Source organism: Penicillium odoratum, assembly GCF_028828045.1.
Source record: "Penicillium odoratum strain IBT 22623 chromosome Unknown utg000006l_segment0_segment0, whole genome shotgun sequence".
NCBI lineage: Eukaryota > Fungi > Ascomycota > Eurotiomycetes > Eurotiales > Aspergillaceae > Penicillium > Penicillium odoratum.
The window spans coordinates 1961732-1980666 of record NW_026643148.1 but is presented as its reverse complement, the minus strand read 5'-3'; the positions used below and the strand labels follow the sequence as shown (position 1 = coordinate 1980666).

The 18935-nt window shown below is 48.0% G+C and overlaps 10 protein-coding genes across 10 annotated transcripts; 4 read left to right on the top strand and 6 right to left on the bottom strand.

The window, feature by feature from the left end:
* Positions 1 to 1544: 1544 nt before the first annotated feature.
* derA (putative ER-associated proteolytic system protein Der1) lies at positions 1545 to 2282 on the bottom strand (the record flags this gene model as incomplete). Its single annotated transcript, XM_057143129.1, has 1 exon — positions 1545 to 2282. One exon carries the CDS (start codon positions 2280 to 2282, stop codon positions 1545 to 1547), a length of 738 nt encoding a protein of 245 aa, XP_056992417.1.
* Positions 2283 to 2729: 447 nt separating this feature from the next.
* N7520_009194 (histone H3 family protein) lies at positions 2730 to 3338 on the top strand (the record flags this gene model as incomplete). The annotated part of the gene is made up of 2 exons (XM_057143128.1): positions 2730 to 2901; positions 2992 to 3338. 2 exons carry the CDS (start codon positions 2730 to 2732, stop codon positions 3336 to 3338), a joined length of 519 nt encoding a protein of 172 aa, XP_056992416.1.
* Positions 3339 to 4172: 834 nt separating this feature from the next.
* On the bottom strand, positions 4173 to 7365 carry N7520_009193 (uncharacterized protein; the record flags this gene model as incomplete). Its single annotated transcript, XM_057143127.1, has 6 exons — positions 4173 to 5014; positions 5076 to 5728; positions 5777 to 5892; positions 5940 to 6068; positions 6122 to 7009; positions 7066 to 7365. The coding sequence occupies 6 exons, from the start codon at positions 7363 to 7365 to the stop codon at positions 4173 to 4175; spliced, it is 2928 nt and encodes a 975-aa protein (XP_056992415.1).
* A 715-nt stretch (positions 7366 to 8080) lies between these two features.
* Positions 8081 to 9214, bottom strand: N7520_009192 (uncharacterized protein; the record flags this gene model as incomplete). The annotated part of the gene is made up of 1 exon (XM_057143126.1): positions 8081 to 9214. One exon carries the CDS (start codon positions 9212 to 9214, stop codon positions 8081 to 8083), a length of 1134 nt encoding a protein of 377 aa, XP_056992414.1.
* A 1553-nt stretch (positions 9215 to 10767) lies between these two features.
* On the top strand, positions 10768 to 12475 carry N7520_009191 (putative hydrolase, alpha/beta fold family; the record flags this gene model as incomplete). Its single annotated transcript, XM_057143125.1, has 6 exons — positions 10768 to 11538; positions 11596 to 11756; positions 11806 to 11886; positions 11936 to 12059; positions 12110 to 12238; positions 12290 to 12475. 6 exons carry the CDS (start codon positions 10768 to 10770, stop codon positions 12473 to 12475), a joined length of 1452 nt encoding a protein of 483 aa, XP_056992413.1.
* Positions 12476 to 12766: 291 nt separating this feature from the next.
* Positions 12767 to 13394, bottom strand: loc1 (the record flags this gene model as incomplete). Its single annotated transcript, XM_057143124.1, has 2 exons — positions 12767 to 13045; positions 13101 to 13394. The coding sequence occupies 2 exons, from the start codon at positions 13392 to 13394 to the stop codon at positions 12767 to 12769; spliced, it is 573 nt and encodes a 190-aa protein (XP_056992412.1).
* Positions 13395 to 13790: 396 nt separating this feature from the next.
* Positions 13791 to 14530, top strand: N7520_009189 (NADH dehydrogenase [ubiquinone] 1 alpha subcomplex subunit 6; the record flags this gene model as incomplete). Its single annotated transcript, XM_057143123.1, has 4 exons — positions 13791 to 13833; positions 13944 to 14005; positions 14112 to 14258; positions 14411 to 14530. 4 exons carry the CDS (start codon positions 13791 to 13793, stop codon positions 14528 to 14530), a joined length of 372 nt encoding a protein of 123 aa, XP_056992411.1.
* A 329-nt stretch (positions 14531 to 14859) lies between these two features.
* N7520_009188 (alpha/beta hydrolase) lies at positions 14860 to 15822 on the bottom strand (the record flags this gene model as incomplete). The annotated part of the gene is made up of 1 exon (XM_057143122.1): positions 14860 to 15822. The coding sequence occupies one exon, from the start codon at positions 15820 to 15822 to the stop codon at positions 14860 to 14862; it is 963 nt and encodes a 320-aa protein (XP_056992410.1).
* A 1092-nt stretch (positions 15823 to 16914) lies between these two features.
* Positions 16915 to 17265, top strand: N7520_009187 (uncharacterized protein; the record flags this gene model as incomplete). The annotated part of the gene is made up of 2 exons (XM_057143121.1): positions 16915 to 17081; positions 17142 to 17265. 2 exons carry the CDS (start codon positions 16915 to 16917, stop codon positions 17263 to 17265), a joined length of 291 nt encoding a protein of 96 aa, XP_056992409.1.
* Positions 17266 to 17728: 463 nt separating this feature from the next.
* On the bottom strand, positions 17729 to 18610 carry N7520_009186 (uncharacterized protein; the record flags this gene model as incomplete). Its single annotated transcript, XM_057143120.1, has 3 exons — positions 17729 to 18025; positions 18099 to 18306; positions 18384 to 18610. The coding sequence occupies 3 exons, from the start codon at positions 18608 to 18610 to the stop codon at positions 17729 to 17731; spliced, it is 732 nt and encodes a 243-aa protein (XP_056992408.1).
* Between the last annotated feature and the right edge of the window lie 325 nt (positions 18611 to 18935).

The window sequence follows — 18935 nt, the reverse complement described above, 5'->3', positions numbered from 1 at the left end:
TTTTAAAGTTATACGCCGACGGGACAATAATCAATCTATCATGTTCATAGCCCCTGAAAGCACGTCCCTATTCGCATATGGTTGCGGGGGAAAGGATTCAAACTAGTTGGACTAGCGTATAGAAACAGAAACGTAAAGGAAATACCGAGCTAAACTAAACTAAACTAATCAGAGAAAACTTCCTGCAAAACGTATTCGTATTCAATAACTTTTCTGGGGAGAACCGAACTCCAAACCAAAGGAAATTAACCAACCCAACTACGTGGCTAAGTCAAACGTCGTAAGTGGCTCCATACCAAAGCCCCACTCCCACTAAACTAACTAAGGATGGTCGTTAATAGTCCCCACAGCCCACCCCCAAAACCCCCCCAAACTCCCCAACTAGCCCTGAACAGCAACGTTCTGGTACGCTGAAACAGACTGCCCCAGGCAGACACAAACTCCAAAAGCCCACATGTCCCTGCGCCACTTTGTCCACGTTTCGCCCATTCGCCCGTTCGCTCCAGTCAGAAGCATTTTGCTCCCTATCTTTTTATTTTTATTTTTCCCTGGACAAGATAACGAAACACTATCCACTTGGGTCTGATCGGACTACGGAAAATCCGTGTCCGCTTACCGATGAGAGAGAATGGGTAGTGACGGAAGAGAAATAATTATTTACCCGTTCTCTACGTAAACTGCAGATTCGGTTCGCTTAAAACATAATGCGATCGGCATTTTTGAATGCTATGACGTGCCGGCTCGCAATATTACACGGGCCCCAGCTCTACAGATGCTAATCATTGATCAGCCACGCGCGTTTCTTTCTTTGGAAGCCACAATCTTGCGATACACTGTATAGAGAACGCAGTACAGATACCGAACCTGTTTTTACCACGTCAAATCTGTGTAAGCACTAGTCAAGACCCTGTTCAGCCTGGCTCGGCAGATTCTACTGCATGGATACTATTCTAGGACTAATGAGCGGCCTAAAATGGACCTGTGGCGGTGGATTAACACTATCTCTCGGTATCTTCAGCACAGACGGGGAGGGGCCGATCTGTACGGAATACCCATGTATCAATGCGTATCTTGGGGCGGGGGGCTGTGAGCTATTACTCCATATATCTGTAGGGAAAGAAGCAACCGAAATGGGAAGGCACTCAGCAAGGGAGCCCAAATTATTTCGCCTTATAACGCAAAGATTCATTCATTTGAATCCAGTAAACAGATCGGGTATCTATCGCAATGTAACGCTAATGAATGATGCAAGCCTCTATCCACCTCGACAAACCTGCGAGATATGGATCTTCATATATGCCATGGCATATACCAACTTCGTCCTACCACTCGATGACCGTGTCTCCGAGCACTCACCGGGAACAAACTGCAGGGCCCGGCCCTTGCTCCATTCTACAGATCACCATAATTACCAATGGTGAATCCGTTTAATCTCCTAGTAACCACCAATGGTGCAGGTATACCGCCCGTATCCCTTGCACGTGAAACGTCATCTACCCCAATTTGATTTTCCATTGAGCTCATACAGAATCCTGGATAGTGATTCATCGCACCTCAGGCGCCGCCGCCGCGGCAAACTCATGATTCACATTCGTCGCGTCGGTCGGCCGGTCTGCGCCTTGCTCAAAGAGTCGACGCCACCACATGGGCGGATCAAGAGGCCGGTGGCCACCATGCAATGTTGGATAGACATCATTGAAGAAGTACCATACATGGCCCACCACAATGCCACAGATCTCATCCTTGGGGACAATGCGATGTACGATCAGACTGAAAGCCATAAGGACCCACGGGAGGTAAGGAGCGGTAAAGACCAGCAGACCCAAAAAGCTAAGGCGGGTCTCAGGGTTGCGACGGGCCCAGATGTAGACCAGACTCGAAGATAGAGCGGTACCTAAGAATGGCAGCGACAGAAAAGGTGAGATGATCAGATGCGAGGACATGGCATAGAACATGAGCCAGGCGAAATGCGCCGGGGAGCGACCGGAGGATTCCTCCAGTAGGCGGGAGTATCGTTGGAGGAAGAATATGTGAAACAAGAGGTCGAGATTGAGGGGACCAAAGTAGAGGAATGTTGTTAGGAGACGCCAGTACTGTGATTTAACATAGACGGCGCGGAAGCTGTAGAACAGCTGGAATGGGCTGACGATGTGACACTGCACGAGAACTGAGGTTGCCACCGTGGCAACTGTCCACCATCGGGTCACAGGTGGCATCTCATAAAACCACTGCTCCAATGGAAACTGGCCCATCTGCCCGTTATTCTCCCACAGTGCAGCCATGTCGAATGTATGGGGAGGGTTCAACAGGTTAAGAGGACAAGTAGAAGGTTGGAAACAATGGATACATCAGAGTTGAATTGATAGAGCTTATCGAATACACGTGACTGGTGACGCGGGCGCGTTGAACTTTCCAGTCACGTTCCTCTCTCGCGGAGAAGCTAAGACTAATTAAGACATAATTGATTCCCAGCCCCCTTCAACAATCACGATTTGTCGGGCTTTTCTCTTCTCTTTTTTCCTTTCTTTTTCCTGTCTACTTTTGTAACATTATTGATTCGAGTGGGATACCCTAATTGATCTCTCCCATATTCTCGATCACCATACCCCTGCAAGGGACCCTCATTCCTCGACGCGTGCCCTCATCGGGAGAGGTCAATCACTCAAACCACCAAATTCACCCCGCTAAAAAATCCAATCCTCTGCAAGCACATCAACACAAACCCCACAATGCCACCCAAATCAAGCAAACAAATTGCTCCCAGAAGTCCTGGTAGACCTCGCAAAGTTGCAGCCGCAGCTGCAACCGAACCAGCCGAAGCATCACCAAGCACATCGCGCAAGCCAACAGCCAGCAAAGGAGTGCAAAAGTCCAAAGCAAAGCGAACATCAAATGTCCAACGTACGTTGCCAACAATCAAAAACTTACTCCACCTCCGCCTCCCTTGATGTGAATCAATTCCCATGCAAACATAAGACTTACATTTCCCAGCCGGTGATCCCACACCCACAGGCCGTCGTCGCCGATACAAGCCCGGCACCGTCGCATTAAAGGAAATCCGCCGCTACCAACGCTCATTCGACCTACTTATCGCTAAGCTCCCATTCGCGCGTCTGGTCCGCGAAGTCGCACTCGACCTCCTCCCCGCAGACGTGGGTGCCACCTTGCGCTGGCAATCACAGGCTATCCAGGCACTACAGGAAGCTGCTGAAGCTTTCCTGGTGCATTTATTTGAGGATACCAATCTTTGCGCACTGCACGCGAAGCGGGTCACAATTATGCAGAAGGATATTCAGCTTGCGCGCCGGATTCGCGGAGTCTGGGCTGGTCTTGGTTAATCGACCTTCATCTTTCCTTTCCTCTCCATTCCGGTTCACTTTTTTTTGATCCATGGATCAGTCTTGCGAAAATGACTTTTTTCTTTCTTTTTTCGCGGGCATCATTCGAGGTCTTTTAATCTTATCTTTTTGTGGGTTGGAGCAGAGACTGAAGACCGGAATAATCTAGTTTCGAGTTCCGGGTTTCACAATTGTTTTCTGGCGTATTAAGGGCGTGGCGTTCGATGGGGTTGCTTTTTCATTTATCTTTTCTTTTAATGTTTTCTATCCCTGATGCGAGTGGGTTGCATTCGGTGCCTCGCGCTATTTTGATGGTTTCAATTATACCAGGGAGTTGTATATTAGCAAGGATGCTGGGGTTTTTGCCTGTCTTATAGGCAGCGTGGTGCAGTGAAATGACCAAACCAGGAGTCCGTGGCGACTAGACGGATTCTATTTACGATTCTTTCTCACCCACTTCCACTACCTAGGCTTCTATATAGACATGATAATGTTTGGGGAGACCAACGACGTTCTGGGTGTGACAATTTGCACATTTGATACTGCAGTATCAGTAGGTACTTGGAAGACGTTATAAATTTTGTTTTGGGATATATCTGCCATGGATTCCCTGAGCTATTTATTAAATCGATGCAAGCAACCAACTCATACGCTATGCATTCACGCCGGAATAGAACCCAGGAATAGAAACGCCTTCTCCATAATTCATGGAATGGTATCATAAACAACAACGGCAAGTCCCTTTCCAGGGAAATCATAAATATAAGTTAAACAAGAAATGAAGATCATCATGGATGACGCAGTGGCGTCCGAAGTAATGGTCAAAGCACCAATTCAAGCGGGTCGTTTCAAGCCCGGTGGTAGACTCATGATAAGTCGCTGACCTTCTTCACGTACACCACGAGCTTCATCACTTTTGCCCTGCCGCTCAAGAGTATCGGCCAACATCTCATCAGTGACACTGGCCCACAGGCGGTCATTTGCCCTCTTGGCCATGGCGCGACCAGCACGTGCACTCTTCTCAGCTTGTTCGCCAACCACGCCGCGGAAGTACTTCCAGCTCATGAAAGTCAGAGTCATGCAGGTGATTTGACTGTTGCTGATAGCCGTTGCAGACTGCAGTGCCTGCTGGAGGTATTGCTTAGTCTGGATGGTCGACTCTGTTTGAACAGTGGCGCAGACTAGAAAATAGGCCGCTTGAATGTACTTGTTCGGACTACTGGTACAGAATGATTCAAGGGTAGTCATCACAGTGGAAAGATGTGAGTGTGACGGGTGCGCAGGGTCGCGAATGAGAAGAACGGTGTTGAGTGCGGCCAGAATACGTGTATCGCGGCAAGGGTCATTGCGTGTGGTCTTGCTAGCCGAAGACGAGAGTGACAGGAGGGGCGATTGGAAGATGCGTAAGGCATCAGCGAGATCTCCGGTGGCCTGAGCAATAGTGCCAGCAGCGTATTCCATCAAACACTCTATAGGCTGGGGGATATTGGGCCCGATCTCTTGAACTACCTGTCGTAGGTCTTTGAGGGACTGACTAGCCATGTCCCAGTCGGTTCGGGAGCAGGCTAGGAATACACGTTGTAAGAGAAAATTGCAGTAAAGAGATCGGCGCCATTCGACACGTCGTGCTGCATTCACCATCGACTCTGGGATTTCTTGCGGAGTGGTGAAAGATGCTGGAAGAAGGTTAGTCATCAAAATGCAAGGCAAGACAGTGTTTCGAATGCGTTCACGTACCTTGAATCATTCGAAGCCCTTCATCGAGATATTTTTCCGCCTTGCGGCCATCATAAGAATTTTTCGCACTCAAGGTGATTGAACTGAGGAAATAAGACAATGCGTAGAGATCATGTTGAGGAAGCCAATTGAAGCTCAAAAGTAGGGTCCCACTCTCAACCTGGAGAATGTCGCCTGTATCAATAGAAGATGGCCCAGCAGACTTGCCATTTAATGGAACAGAGAATGATCCATCAGTGCGCCAGTTGGAATTATTCAGTGTCTCATCCACCAAGGATTGCATAATTTTCAGTTTTTGAGAGGACTGATTGACGTCATATTCAAGAATGCTGCAACAAATATCGACCATCTGGATCAATGTGACGAGTTGAGGAATATGACGGAGCTCGTCATTCAGCTGATGGCTCCGTGCTACGGCCACCGCACGTTGTGCCTGCTCAATAGAATCAGAGCTTGCCCCTTGTTGCAGATGGGCCAGAGCTTCGATAACAGCTGCCATCGCCGAGACAGCCTTGTCCCCATTGCGGCCGGCCATGGTTGCAATCTTATTCAGGTGTTGGAGAGCCTGAACAGAGTCTTGGTGGGATGGGGAGGACAGTGACAACGAAACCCGAAGGAATCGGAATGCATACTCCCAGGCCGCATGTCGGTATCTGTGTACGTTAATACGGGATCTGAATGCATGCCGTGGGTTGACTTACGCCTCGACATCTTGAATCATGCCATCGACAGCTTTGAGGGAAGCTTTAGGGTTGGTCTTGTGAAGCATGCGAGCCAAAAGATGCTGCATACTGTACTTCAAGTCCAGCATGCGGTTCTGCAAAAGTCAGCAATTTGCAAGTCTAGCATGGGATGGCAACTTACCCGCTCACAAAGATCAATGCCTTTACTCAGAGCAGTCTCCGCCTCAATATCATTTTCTGTTTCCTCAAACAACGTACGCGCATAGCGAAGCCGTACAAGAGCTTCTTTGCGAGGTGCCAATCTCCAGTTCTGTCAACAGTCAGTGTTGTCAGATTAACAGACGAATACGAAGATACACTTACCTTCAACACAGCTTCTAAACACCCAAGCCCGGTAGAGACCAGCTTGTAATACTCCTCAACATCCGCTGGGTTAGATAACAGCGCGGTTTGTGTCCCATGCTCATGAGCGGCATTAAGATATTCATCAGCCAGCGACAACAACAGGACCTGATAGTCAACTGGGGGTTTGGAAGACTTCATTGCTTTATCCGCGACTTTCTGAGAGAGCTGTTTTTTCTGTTGCAGAGCCTTTTGGGACTGCTGCGTTTGTGTGTTCGCTTGGAAGTCTGGGGAAATTGCTGGAATCATTACTTGCGGGACCTCAGGCACGGCAGGCGAGGGGGTAGGTTTTAGAGAAGTTTGTTCGGATGGAGCCGACACCTTTGGCATTGATGGCGGCTTTGGAGCGGGTGGTAGCTTTTGAGCAGATAGACGCTTTTCAGCCTTCACTTTCTCAACCTTTACTTTGGGAGAAGGCGGGGGTGGGGGTCGTGGCTCAACCTTGACCGGCTGTGATTGAACTTGGAAGCTGGACTGCCCTTGGAGGGGTTTCAGATCATTCCGGGGACTTGCTGGCGGGACGCTCTTAGCAACTGGTGCATTTTGAGCTAGTGGCGCCTGGGATAGAGATGGCAAAGAAGTTGGGGGTAGAGGAATCGAAGTTGAATCGTTGGGCGTGGAAGTCGTGAGGGCGCTTGGATCAACGAATTTCGATGATGAATACCAAGACCGAGGGGCAGTAGGGAGAGGTGGCTCGACAAATAAATTGGCTGGATTGACGAACTGGTGCTCAGGTTCACTGGGTGGCAAAGATCGAGGTTTCTGCACATGAGATTGCTGCACCTGTTTCTGCTGCGCCTGCGGCTGTTGTGCTGTCTGCTGCACTTGGTGTTGCTCTACACGGGGTTTCTGCACGGGAGATTGTTGCACAGGTGTTGGCTTTACAGGAGCCGGGCGTGACATACTCTGCTGCCGCTGGGGTAATTGAACCGGGGGCTCCGATGGCCTCGGGCGAGGAGATTGAATTTGTTGAGGCCGTTGGAGGACAGGAGATTGATGTGGCTGGATATAAGGCTGCTGCTGTCGTGGAGATTGTACTTGCCGAGGCTGTTGGAGGATTGGGGATTGATGCGCCTGAGGATAAGACTGTTGTGGCTGTCGTGGAGATTGCAGTTGTCGTGATTGCTGAAGTGTTGGGGATTGGTGAGGCTGGATGTAAGGCTGTTGCTGCTGCGGTCGTGGAAGAGTAGACTGATGTTGCGCATGAGAGATAAGAGGGGATTGCGGTTGAGTATGAGGAAGCAAGGGCTGCTGCGGCCGAGGACGAGGGGATTGCTGGTGATGCGGCTGAGTGATCTGCTGGGATTGAGGCGGGAGTTGATGTTGCTGATGGATGAGAGGGGATTGCTGCAACTGCGGCTGCATGTGCTGTTGTGGCTGATTTTGCTGCAGATACTGATGATACGCGGAAGGATAGGGCATCATGCCTGGATAGGGCGGCGGCTTTCCATAGCTATTATATTGAGGCGGCGAAGGGGCCGCAACATTGTTGTATAGCAACTGCTGTGGGGATGCGTGACCGGGTTGATACTGCGGATGAGGGATGTACGGGTATTGACCGGAATTGGGTGGTGGGAAGCTCATCGCCCCGATATGCGCTGTCACCAAGTGAAGCTGTTCGTTTTATCAAACGCGCGGGATGAAGGTCATTGACGCGGACGTCGGGGCGGAGAAACTCATGGCGGTCAGCTGATAAGCGTTGCGATATCAAACCTTACGTTAAATGCTCCGCGGTAAGGTTATCAACTCTAATATTGACTTCTATCTCCCTGAAAAATGAGGGGTAAATATATCCTGAGTTCCAAATAATCATTGCCACGCTATGATAAATAATTGAAGAACCAAAAACCAAAAATCAAAAACAAAGCCCCAATATCCTGAATCCCGATGCTCCATGTCGCTAACGCCACCAAAAATGCTTCATAGCATGCGAATTGATGAATATAATGAGTCGATTGGTCGCTCATCACTGCCTGGTGAGAGTACTTCTTCGTCTATGCTTGGCGTGAAGTTGAGAGGGGGGTGCTCTCGCACTGTCCAGGGACAGAGCTCATTACAATTCTCCACGCTGATGGAGGGTTCGGCTGGATGAATCCTCTGGGCAGCCCAGATTGAATCGGGCTGTGATCCAGTGCCTCCCAAGCACCTTTCAGTTTGGAAGGAATAAGTGACCCTGCCGGATGTGTCTATTTGAAACGACTGTTTTCGATGACACTTGAGTGTGGTATTGCAGGTAGCGCAGACCGAGATCCTTCGACAGGAGGTGCAGACTGTGTCAAAGAGTCGACAGATGGTAGTTTGATAAACACTTGAGACCCAGAGGTCGACGGATCGATGAGCGCAACCGAATCGAGGGGTCATATATTCTTCCTTGCCCACCTGGCCCGACTCGGTGGTGAGCTGGTACTCTGTACGGACAACCAGTTGATTCTCCTCGTTAAGTTCGGGGAACAGAGAAACCTTGAGCTCCGTGGGACCATACTGCTCAGTACATGTGTGCCAGCAGTATCGTTCCGGGACCGTGCTTCCAAATTGTGTTCCCAGGGCGCTCAGGGCGGTCTGTCGTACTCGCAGATTATCTGTGAGGTCCAGCTTGTCGCGGAATGTCAACTTTTTGCACGGACACAGATCGACAATACCCGCTAGCTCGCCCAAGTTGCATGTACGGGCATCGGGTTTGAGTCGTAGTTCCCGGGATGAAAACGCGGATCGGGGGTGCAGCTTCAGGCACTTGGAGCATAGTCGCCACCGGGAATCCTCCAGTAAGGTCATAAACTGCCAGCGTGGAGTAACAAAGTTGTGACCATTCCGGTAGTGATGGAACAGAGGCGCAAAGTCCCGAGTAAACCGTAAAGATTTTGAAAACAGAATTTCTCCGGAGATGGTGAACATGCGTTTGCAGGTCAAGGCAAAAGCGGCCTCCGGGATTAGAGTCAGATGCGAAATAATCTCCAGTAGTAGCTCGGTGGGCAATTCCATCAAATAAGAGGGGCCTGATTCCTCTTTCTGCTTCCTTGCGCGAGTTGCTGGCCAAGATTTCATTTTCATGACCATTTTGAACTTGTTCGTTGCCCGTAGTAAGCGTTCTGGTATACCAGAGGACGACAAATTTGACGCCATGAATATTTAAATGCCTTAGAAGCCTTCAGACAAGACAAAGCCTTTGGATCGCTTTATAGATCAGGCCGCATGAGAGTGGTAAATGATTATACAGTTGAATATGGGGGGGTCGACGGGGTACATGAATGCTGAACTACCATATTGGAGTGAAGATGACATGTATCGTGTGACGAGTTAAAAATGCAAGTAGAAAAGAAGAATAAGAAAAAGGTGGATCGCTTGACCTTAAAAAGAAGCGTGAGTGGTAAAGTTGTACGGAAACGGCACCGACCATGGGACTACAAAGAACTTGAAGTTGCGGACCAATGTTATCAGTATTACATACAGGCCAGTTATAGGGCTGCGGCCGATCAACTGTTCATGATCTCGATGCAGCCTCGCCGGGGCCCCTTCCCCTCGATTTTTTCTCCCTATTTATTCTAGTTATTTTGTTCCTGGATTAACCAAGCCGGAATAAGTTCTATTATGTTGTTGTCCAGGGGTTTCAAGTCCACGAGTTTGCCGCAAACTCCTGGAGTGTCGCCGCATGCGGAAGTGTTTTGCCGTCTAACTTGGCGTTTCCGGCCCTCAACTTTGGTGCTGGTATCGGGCTCAACGTCACAAGAAAATCAAATCTGTCAGCGGCGTTCATCACAGGATCCTATCAGATTACAGTCTTTTACGAAAGTTCGTCTCTTATCTATAATGACGTTTCAAGTCCTCGTGAATACTTAGATCATGTGAGCCTATCCTAATTAGGAAATAAGCAAACAGTGCAAATTCAATCGGATCTTCGATCTGCATCGCACTCGTTGGTTACGATATATTCTCTTATGTACTGTACAGTGCAATTTAATTGCCAATCAATATAGAATATAATCTTTAATTCTAATTTTCCCACAATTTGCTGGTGATCAACTGACCGCTTTTATTCTACCCATACTAAAATTCAGAACTTGAACATTTTAACAGTTCATGAGAGAATGTTATTAAACAAATAAAACCTAATAAGATAACTTTCAATGAGATATTAAGCTTTCCGATAGCCTCCTGTCATAAAACATTAAAATAGTTAACATCAAAGTTGGTATATCCCAGCAAAACGCAAAAGCACACTTACTGTTTACAACCTTCCAAGGTTATCAAAGACATCGCATAATTGCTTTCAGATCTCAGAGTGGAATCAACTGCTTCTCTCCAATCTCAGTGACCTGCTGCTCTTTCCTGTCTATCTGTTTGAATTCATACCCTGAAGATTGCCGATCTATGCGTGTTGTGCATAATCTATGCACCTTACCAGATCGGGAGTACGCCGCTGACTCATTCATCACATATCACATGACATGTGCATTGGATTTCTCAGCCGAGGTTCCTTATCAGGTTCCAGGCGCATATTCATCTAGAGGAAATGAAGGGAAAAAATTCTAGTTCCGCATAGATCAACTTGCATAGCGTCTTCTTAATTCTGGATTTCCCGCTCGATTTTTTCATTTTTGCATCTTTGATTCATGTCCGAATTCACATCAGCGCTTCTTATATCATTCCCTCTAACCGTCCTAATATCGGGGTTATTAGCGATGGGACTTTTGTCATGGGTTCGCCCGAGCGGTCGGATCTCCTTCTATCACGCCAAGGACAATAAACTTCTCTTGACAAAGCATGGCAAATCAGGCAAAGAACAGACGTCCCTCGTGGACATCTGCCGCAGCGCAACTCCCGACACTTGCCATCTCAACCCGTTTCTGTTCAACGGCCACCTGCAAACCGGCTGGACCGTGTATAAACATGATAATGTCCCCGTGTACTATAAGCGGAAGATGTTCGAGTCCGACACCCCCATGCTATCGGGTCAATATGCGATCGATTTTGTCGTAAAGCCGTATGATATGCCTCCCGAGGGGGAGCTGACCGACCAGGAGAGGAAGTATACCCAGCCGTCTGGTCTACCGCCTCGGACTTCTTTCTATCCCCAGGCGGAATTCGCCGATCTTCCATCCAACGACTCCAAACCGATGCTTGTGGTTTTGCATGGTCTGAGCGGTGGCTCCCATGAACTGTATCTGCGACATGTCCTGTCTCCCCTAACGGAAGACGGCTCGTGGGAGGCTTGTGTGGTGAACGCGAGAGGTTGCGCCCAATCCAAGATCAGCACAGGTGTCCTCTACAATGCGAGGGCAACCTGGGATGTCCGCCAGTCTGTGAAATGGCTGCGAAAGACGTTCCCCAACCGCCCACTTTATGCGATCGGCTTCTCACTCGGGGCTAACATTCTTGCCAATGTATGTACCTACCGCAATGTGGTCCCTAGGGGTCTTTCTTTTACTAATACCTCATAGTATCTGGGAGAGGAAGGTGATACTTGTGAAATCAAGGCAGCTGTGCTCTGTGCGAGCCCCTGGAACTTGGATATCAGTTCGGCCACGCTGCTGCAGACCTGGATCGGACGGGAAGTGTACAGCAAGACCATGGGAACGAGCATGAAAGCGCTCTTTGAACGGTGAGTGTCGACCTGAAATCAAATGATTAGCCAACTAATGTTTTGTTAGACACGTTGATCAAATTGTTCACAATCCTCGTGTTGATATCGATGCTGTGAGAAAGACTACCTATTTGCATGAGTTTGACCGGTAAGAGTATACCTCGATTATTTGATATCCATTTTCTTATTCCATACAGTGCCTTGCAATGTCCGACCTGGGGCTACCCCACCGAGGGCGCATATTATCGTGACGCTGCATCCACTGATATGATGTTGAACATTCGCATTCCATTCATGTGCGTTCAGGCAGAGGATGACCCTGTAAGTTATGAATCGTATCTTCTATGCCATTATCTACTAACGACAAATAGATTGCATCGCGCGAGGCACTGCCATTCCAAGAAATGACCCAAACACCCTATGGCGTCATGGTGACCACCTCTTGGGGTGGCCATCTAGGATGGTTTGAGCTTGGTGGAGATCGGTGGTTTGTGAAGCCAGTAAGTTGATATACTAGAAATAATTTTACATCCATGCTGATGATTTGCTAGGTGAACAATTTCTTGAACAAGATGGCCAAAGAGATTGACCATCAAATTCCCGGTGTGGTTGAAAACCCGGAGAAGTTGCCCGGCCTAATTGCTAGCCACCCCGGCCCTGGCAAAGATGCAGACCTCGCGCCAAAGCCCGACTACAACGTTCTACGCCGCAGGCTCGACATGAAGATGTCGGCGTAAACCGCACAAATACCTTGATATGCAGATGTAGCGTTATATACGACCATCATGATACAATTCACGCATAAATTTAGTTTATATTGGCCATAGAACAAATTGATATAGATCTTGTTTGGGAACATTGAAACAATCGGTTAATCCATGAGATTGTCATGAATTCATCAATCTTCGGAGAAAGTCCTGAAATATGATCAACGCTATTCACAATATTTTGGATATGACAGACGTCAAGATAAACCCCCATACAAACGCCGAGCCCAGTCTAGGTACATAATGGTATAGACAACATGTTTAAGCAAAAGAAACACTTTTCCGCTTGGGCTTGGATGACTTCGCGCCCTTGGATGTCGAAGCTTCACTCGACTTCTCCTCACCACCCTTGCCCTTCTTCGCGTTGCGAATAGAATCCTTGACGGCCTCCAACTTCTTGCTCTTCACTGCCTGCCGAGCCTCCATCTCCTTTTGTCTGGCGTCCCGAATCTGCTCCAGTTGACGTGCCTTCATCATCTTGGACTCGATTTGTCCTTCCTTCTCAGCGTTAACCATAGCAAGAATCGTCATCATACCCTCCTGTAAAGCATTGTCAGTATGGATACCTGGAGAAGGGTGAGAGGGAATGGCGTACCGCATCATCGACAAAGGTCTTTCCCTTCTTCTTGCCCTTGGGCTTTACAACACCAACCGGTGTGATCGTATTTAACTTGGGCAGATTGAGCTCAGCCTCTGTGTAGACTCGCTTCTTCTTCTTCTGCAGGTTCTCCTTCTCGGTGCGCGCCTTGGACTTGACTTCCTTTGGCGGGGGACGCTTGACATTCTTCTTGCTGGACTTGCTCACACGCGAGGCGGACGACAGAGACGGCTTAGAGCCCTTGGCACCACCTGAGGAGCCACCCTTCGACGAGCCTTTGGTAGGCGCCATTTTAGGTGTCGTGAGGGAGTTCGGAGGAATAGTTGACTGAGGTTAAAATGCGCCGAAGTCGATAGCGTCGAGTGGATTGGAAATCAGAAATTCGGGGAAGGCTCCGAAGTTAGCACGTTCACGCGAAATTGAAATCCTGTAAGAAATCAACAATTCAAAGTGCAAGTGCTTAACAAAAAAGAAAACTGGGATTGAAACTGGCCGTTCAATCTTCGAATCCAAAAAATTGTTAGGAAAATTTTAGAAGGGGAAGGCGGTGAGAAACCCGGGCCACCACCCAACTCTCGACTACGAAACCTCCGTCCCACTAGAGCTCACCAGCGACACCCATTCTCTCTTTCGCCGTCAGAGATTGTACTCTCTTTGGATTGAGGGGACACCGACATTTCTACAACCATGACCATCAACCCTACCTTCCTTGCGCAGCGGACGCGTTCCTGTATGTGTCCTTCCTTGGTCGATCTCCCCGAGCAGTTCCGATCGCCCGCGAGCGGCCTCCTGCAATTGAACCCTTCGAACGAGTCCGGAGTGCTAATTAGCTTTAAACAGCCCTTAACTTGAGCGATGCGAAGTTCCGAGTCCTCAAGTCTTACCGGGAGTGGTTGCGCGCCGTAAGTTTACCCCAGATACCAGACCCACGCCTTGACCAATGGTTGCGGGATAATGGTCAGCACAACTTTATGTCGGATATAAGCTAACACGCTTGATTAATCATAGTCCCCCGAAATCCAGACCATGTACTCTTTGAACATGCCTGTGTCCGCTATCCGTACCAAGATTCGCCAGGAGTTCGAGAAGCACCGCTACGTCAGCCAGCTGAACGTCATTGATGTTCTGCTCTACCAGAGCCACGCCGAGTTCCAGGTCAGTCACAACACCAAAGGAGCTAAGGACTCAATTATGGAGAGTTATTCGAGTGGCAGCACATGGCCTTTGTCTTCCAAGCTTGAATCTCCACTGTCAAATCTCTAGCTGCCAAATCATTCTCACTGAACGATATACTAACATTTATCTAGGAAACCCTCAACTACTGGAAGCAGCTGTCTCACGTTATGAAATACTTCCGCGCCGAAGAAGACCCAGGCGCACGACTACCGCGCAACTTCGTGTCGGGTTTCTTGGAGGGTCGCAATTGAAAAGACTGTTTAACGTAACCCATCCACTGCTTCTTTTTCCTTTTTAGTACCAATCCGTGTGGCAGCTCATGGGACGCCATCGACGGAGACATGCCGTGTATATATTGTCTGAGTAGGTCGCCAAATCATTTTATTCCCTTCAAGATCCCAGTCCCATGTATTTCGCCATCCTTGGGTACGAGTGAAACCTATACATCTCCCGGCTCTGTATTCAATTATAGTGACATTTTCATGGAATACAGTAGATAGCTGTACGTGGGCTCATTGAAACCAAAAATATTGAAATTCAATTATACAAGTGCTTCAATAAATTGATGTTCTAAAATTACTTACGAGAGGATCAAATTGCGCACCCATTCACTTCGTGCCAATCTTGCCCGACGACTAACTGGAACATTCGGCGCAAAAGTATCAAACCCATGCCAGCATCCCGGCCAAACATGCAACTCAGTCGAGATACCCGCTGTCCACAACTTAGAAGCATGTTCCACACACTCATCCCGAAACACATCAGCATCCCCAACATCAATCCACGTGGACGGCAAACCTTCAAGATCCTTCGCACTCGCACGCGACGGAACAGTATAAATAGTCGCAAACTCCCTCCCCACCCCCAAAGCATAATTACACGCATCAACACTATTCGACCTCGTCCACGGAGCCAAATCTCCAAACTGCATCATCGAATGAGTAGCATTACTATCATCCAACCAAGGATAAATCAACAATTGCCCAAGAATCCGTGGCCCCGATCTATCACGAGCTAACAGAACCACCCCGGCAGCAAGATTCCCTCCAGCCGAGCCACCACATACAATGATGCGATTACGATCGAACCCGAGCTCCTGGCTTTGCTCGCTCATCCACTCCAGAGCTGCATAGCTATCTTCAACTTGCGCTGGCTGGGGATGTTCGGGCGCAAAACGATAATCAGCGGAGATCAGGGTGGCGCCGAATTCTTCTACCCAGTCTAGGGCGCTGTCGATGCCTAGGAAGCGGCTTCCGGATATGTGGCCGCCGGGATGGATAAAGAGGATGCCTGGGGAGTTGGATTGCTTGGGTTGCTTTGGGCGGAAAATTGAGGCTTTTAGGGTTTGGGTTGGACCTTGGAATTCTTTTTCTTCGTGGAAAATAATATGTTCTCTTCCGTGGAGGGCATACTCCAGTGTAAAGTCGAGGGCTTTGCGGCGGTTCGCGATTTGTTCGGGAGTGCTGATCTCATCGTTTCTGGGAAGCTGGTTGTGTGCTTCGGTGAGGTCGGGATGTAGTGATGGTCTAGGAAGGAATTTCATGATTCAAATATTGCTAACAATTCCTGAATGAAGCAATGTTCCAAGGTTGTTGATTGTATATTTTGGGAGGTGGGGAATCTCGAAGATTGATTGAATTGAAGGGTTGTAGAGAAACTGTTCGGGAAATTTACAATATTTATACAAGAATTGAGCCTTCAAATTTCAATTCTTGTAACCCTTGATTATTGATAGACTTAAATCAATGTTGGTCGAGGAGACAAATGTCACGAATGTCTCCGAACCGGAAGAATTTCGACCCGACTTACTTCGAACTTTCTATCTTAAGTTACCCCAAACACTATAGCATAGTCTATATAGTATAGTATTTACTTCATATATGTTATGGATACGTTGGCATTGGGGCATATTCTTCATTCACAGAATGTTATAGGATATTTAGATTCTTAAAACACTATTCAGTGATGTAAATCATTCAATGACCCACATGGTGACTCGGCCTTCAAGCGCTTAGGCTAAGATCATTTATAAAGTTCAGCAATAATTGAAAGATTGCAGTCACTTCATAGCATTAATTTTCAGAGACTCAAATGACAATGACCAACGCCCAAACATGTACAAGCACCTTTATATCTTACGGTCCTTGGAATCTTACTAGTAGTGTACAAATTTATGCAATTCCCCTCACTACAGACAAGGATCCGAGAAAAGTCCTTGAGTAAAGTTCCTGTCAAAACCCTGGACATTACAGTAATTATAAATGGTTGACCCGCTTACCTGGTAGCGGTAGGAACGGTACCCGAATGCCGTTTTATACTTGGAGACTTGAAGAACACATTGGATTCAACTACCAACCACACCATTCGGACTATTATTGGAGTAAAAGTTCCTCCAGCTCCTAGGCAGCAGTGGGCTTGGAATTATAATGAATTGCCGGAATCATGATAAATTGACGTGGAATGTGGTCTGATGTTGAATACCGGTCCGTCCGCGTCTTTCCCCCGCTCCATGCGAATGAAGTATCATTTGAACCTAGAGACATGGCTGACTGCTTGTCAAGCTCGCCATAAAGTTTTCGTATACTCAATTATCCCTCACAACCGTCTCTTACAGAAAAGAAACGCAAGCCTCCAAATGGTATCATATTTCGATGATCTCCGTCGAACTTTGGCCGACACGGAGATATACCTCCCTGGCGACTCTGGGTATGAGAAGAGCTTGCAAATATGGAGTGCATCGTGCATCAATCCGGCTTCATTTGTCGGATCAAACACTGCACGTCTGAGGGAGCTCAAGCGGAAGTATGATCCTATATGCATATTTAGGGTTTGGTTTTGTCACCACCTGATAGCAAGGACCAGGGACAAGGACTTGAGGGATAGCCCCAAGAAGGCTGTCTACACCCCTCACGAGACATACGGCGATCTTATGGATGAGAGGTTAGATGACCCACCTGACGATGGCCACCGGATGACCCGCAACTGATGGGCACCCGCAAGGCTTTTGGGGGACGCGAATAGGCCAGACGGTACCCCAATGTCGTGGACCAGAATGGGCTCGTCAAAAAAACGCGATTGCCGAGCGACAAGACGGTCGTAGTGTCGGCTTTCGGTTTGTTTTTCGTGGCAAGCATGCAATGGTCATTGTATCGAGTACTTCAAGGCCAATGAGCATGGCCTAGATGACCGTTTCGTCTTTTTCAAAACAAATCTCAATCAATATCTGATGAGGGGAATACATATCATGAGTTACAATTTTTATTGCAATGCCGCTGTAGCTCTCCATATAGGCATCTCCAGTATGAGAATGTAGTCAAGTGAGCAGCGAATAGCTGCTAATATCCAACAGATTGCGAGCAGAAACCAATACATAAAGGAGTGAAAATTCGAATTATGGTTATTACAATGAGATTATATAGACAAATCTACCCAACACACCAAATATCGGTTTAATGCTTGGCCATGCCATTCTGTTTCAGCACTGTCTGTCCACGACGAACCAGGTCATTATTCTTAACAGTCTCCTGATCGAATCCATTTACGGCCAGATCCAAAACCGCTGCCGAAAGCTCTTGTCGATGGATATTTGGAATTGCGCGCGTGAAAGTGTTGACGACACGGAACGCCGAGGCCACAACCGATCTCCCAAAAGACGTGGAATTGACGACCACTCCGGGCTGAGCGATGCAGACCTGCACCCCAGGGTAGTCATTGGGGAATTTGAGAACCATGAGCTCTGTTTCGCACTAAGAAGTCGGTCCTCATTAACACCGCAACATAAACATGTCCATAGAGAAGGCTCCCATGGGAAGAACTCACGCGCATGACTTGATAATTACCCATGATAGCTGGCTTTTTCGTCGGATCTCTAGGTGTGCCATCGGCACTGAAGTAAAGGAAGCGGAAGGGTTTCGCAGGACCAGCTTTGTACATGGCCTTGAACCCCGCGAGAGCGCAGTCTTGACACACGCGCTTAACCTCGGCGAAGTCAAAGCTGCTCGTCCTGAATGGTGTCACGGCGACAGTCCTGAAAAGAAATTAGAGTCAATCTTTTTTTCTATTTTGCTTACTTCTTCATAATTAATAAGGGTGGTTAACGCTCACCATATGCAGGCGTTAGCCCCGGCGAACTCAGCCATCACATCGGCTGGATACTCCTCATAGTCACGAATCACGACACTCTTGAGCTTAGATTTCGGGTCTGTTCCGTCTTCGACATGGACGGGTTTCCGAGCCAGTGCGATAACCTGGGTGATCTCCTTCATCTGTAGGCACTGTCTGATGATCTCCGTACCCACTAGACCAGTTGCACCAGCAACGATGAGCTTCATGGTGGAGGTATTTGGAGTTCAGTTGAATTATTGGTTACTGTTTAAGTAAATTGAATGATTAATCAATGTTAGGAGAAACATCGAGTTTGGGTTTCCAAGGGGTTAGTCTCATACACTTCGTTAGTTGGATCGGGGTTCGGAACCGCATCCATGAGATCCTGGAGATGATCGGCGAACCGGTATCCGAACACCGATTGACTGTGAACTCTGGTGGCAATCATGAATTTACTGCAATAAGGCCAGATGACACCAAAATCCAGATCGATGCAAGATCCAGTGCTGAATTGGTCAATCTTGAGATATAATTGGGTGATAAGTAAATGTG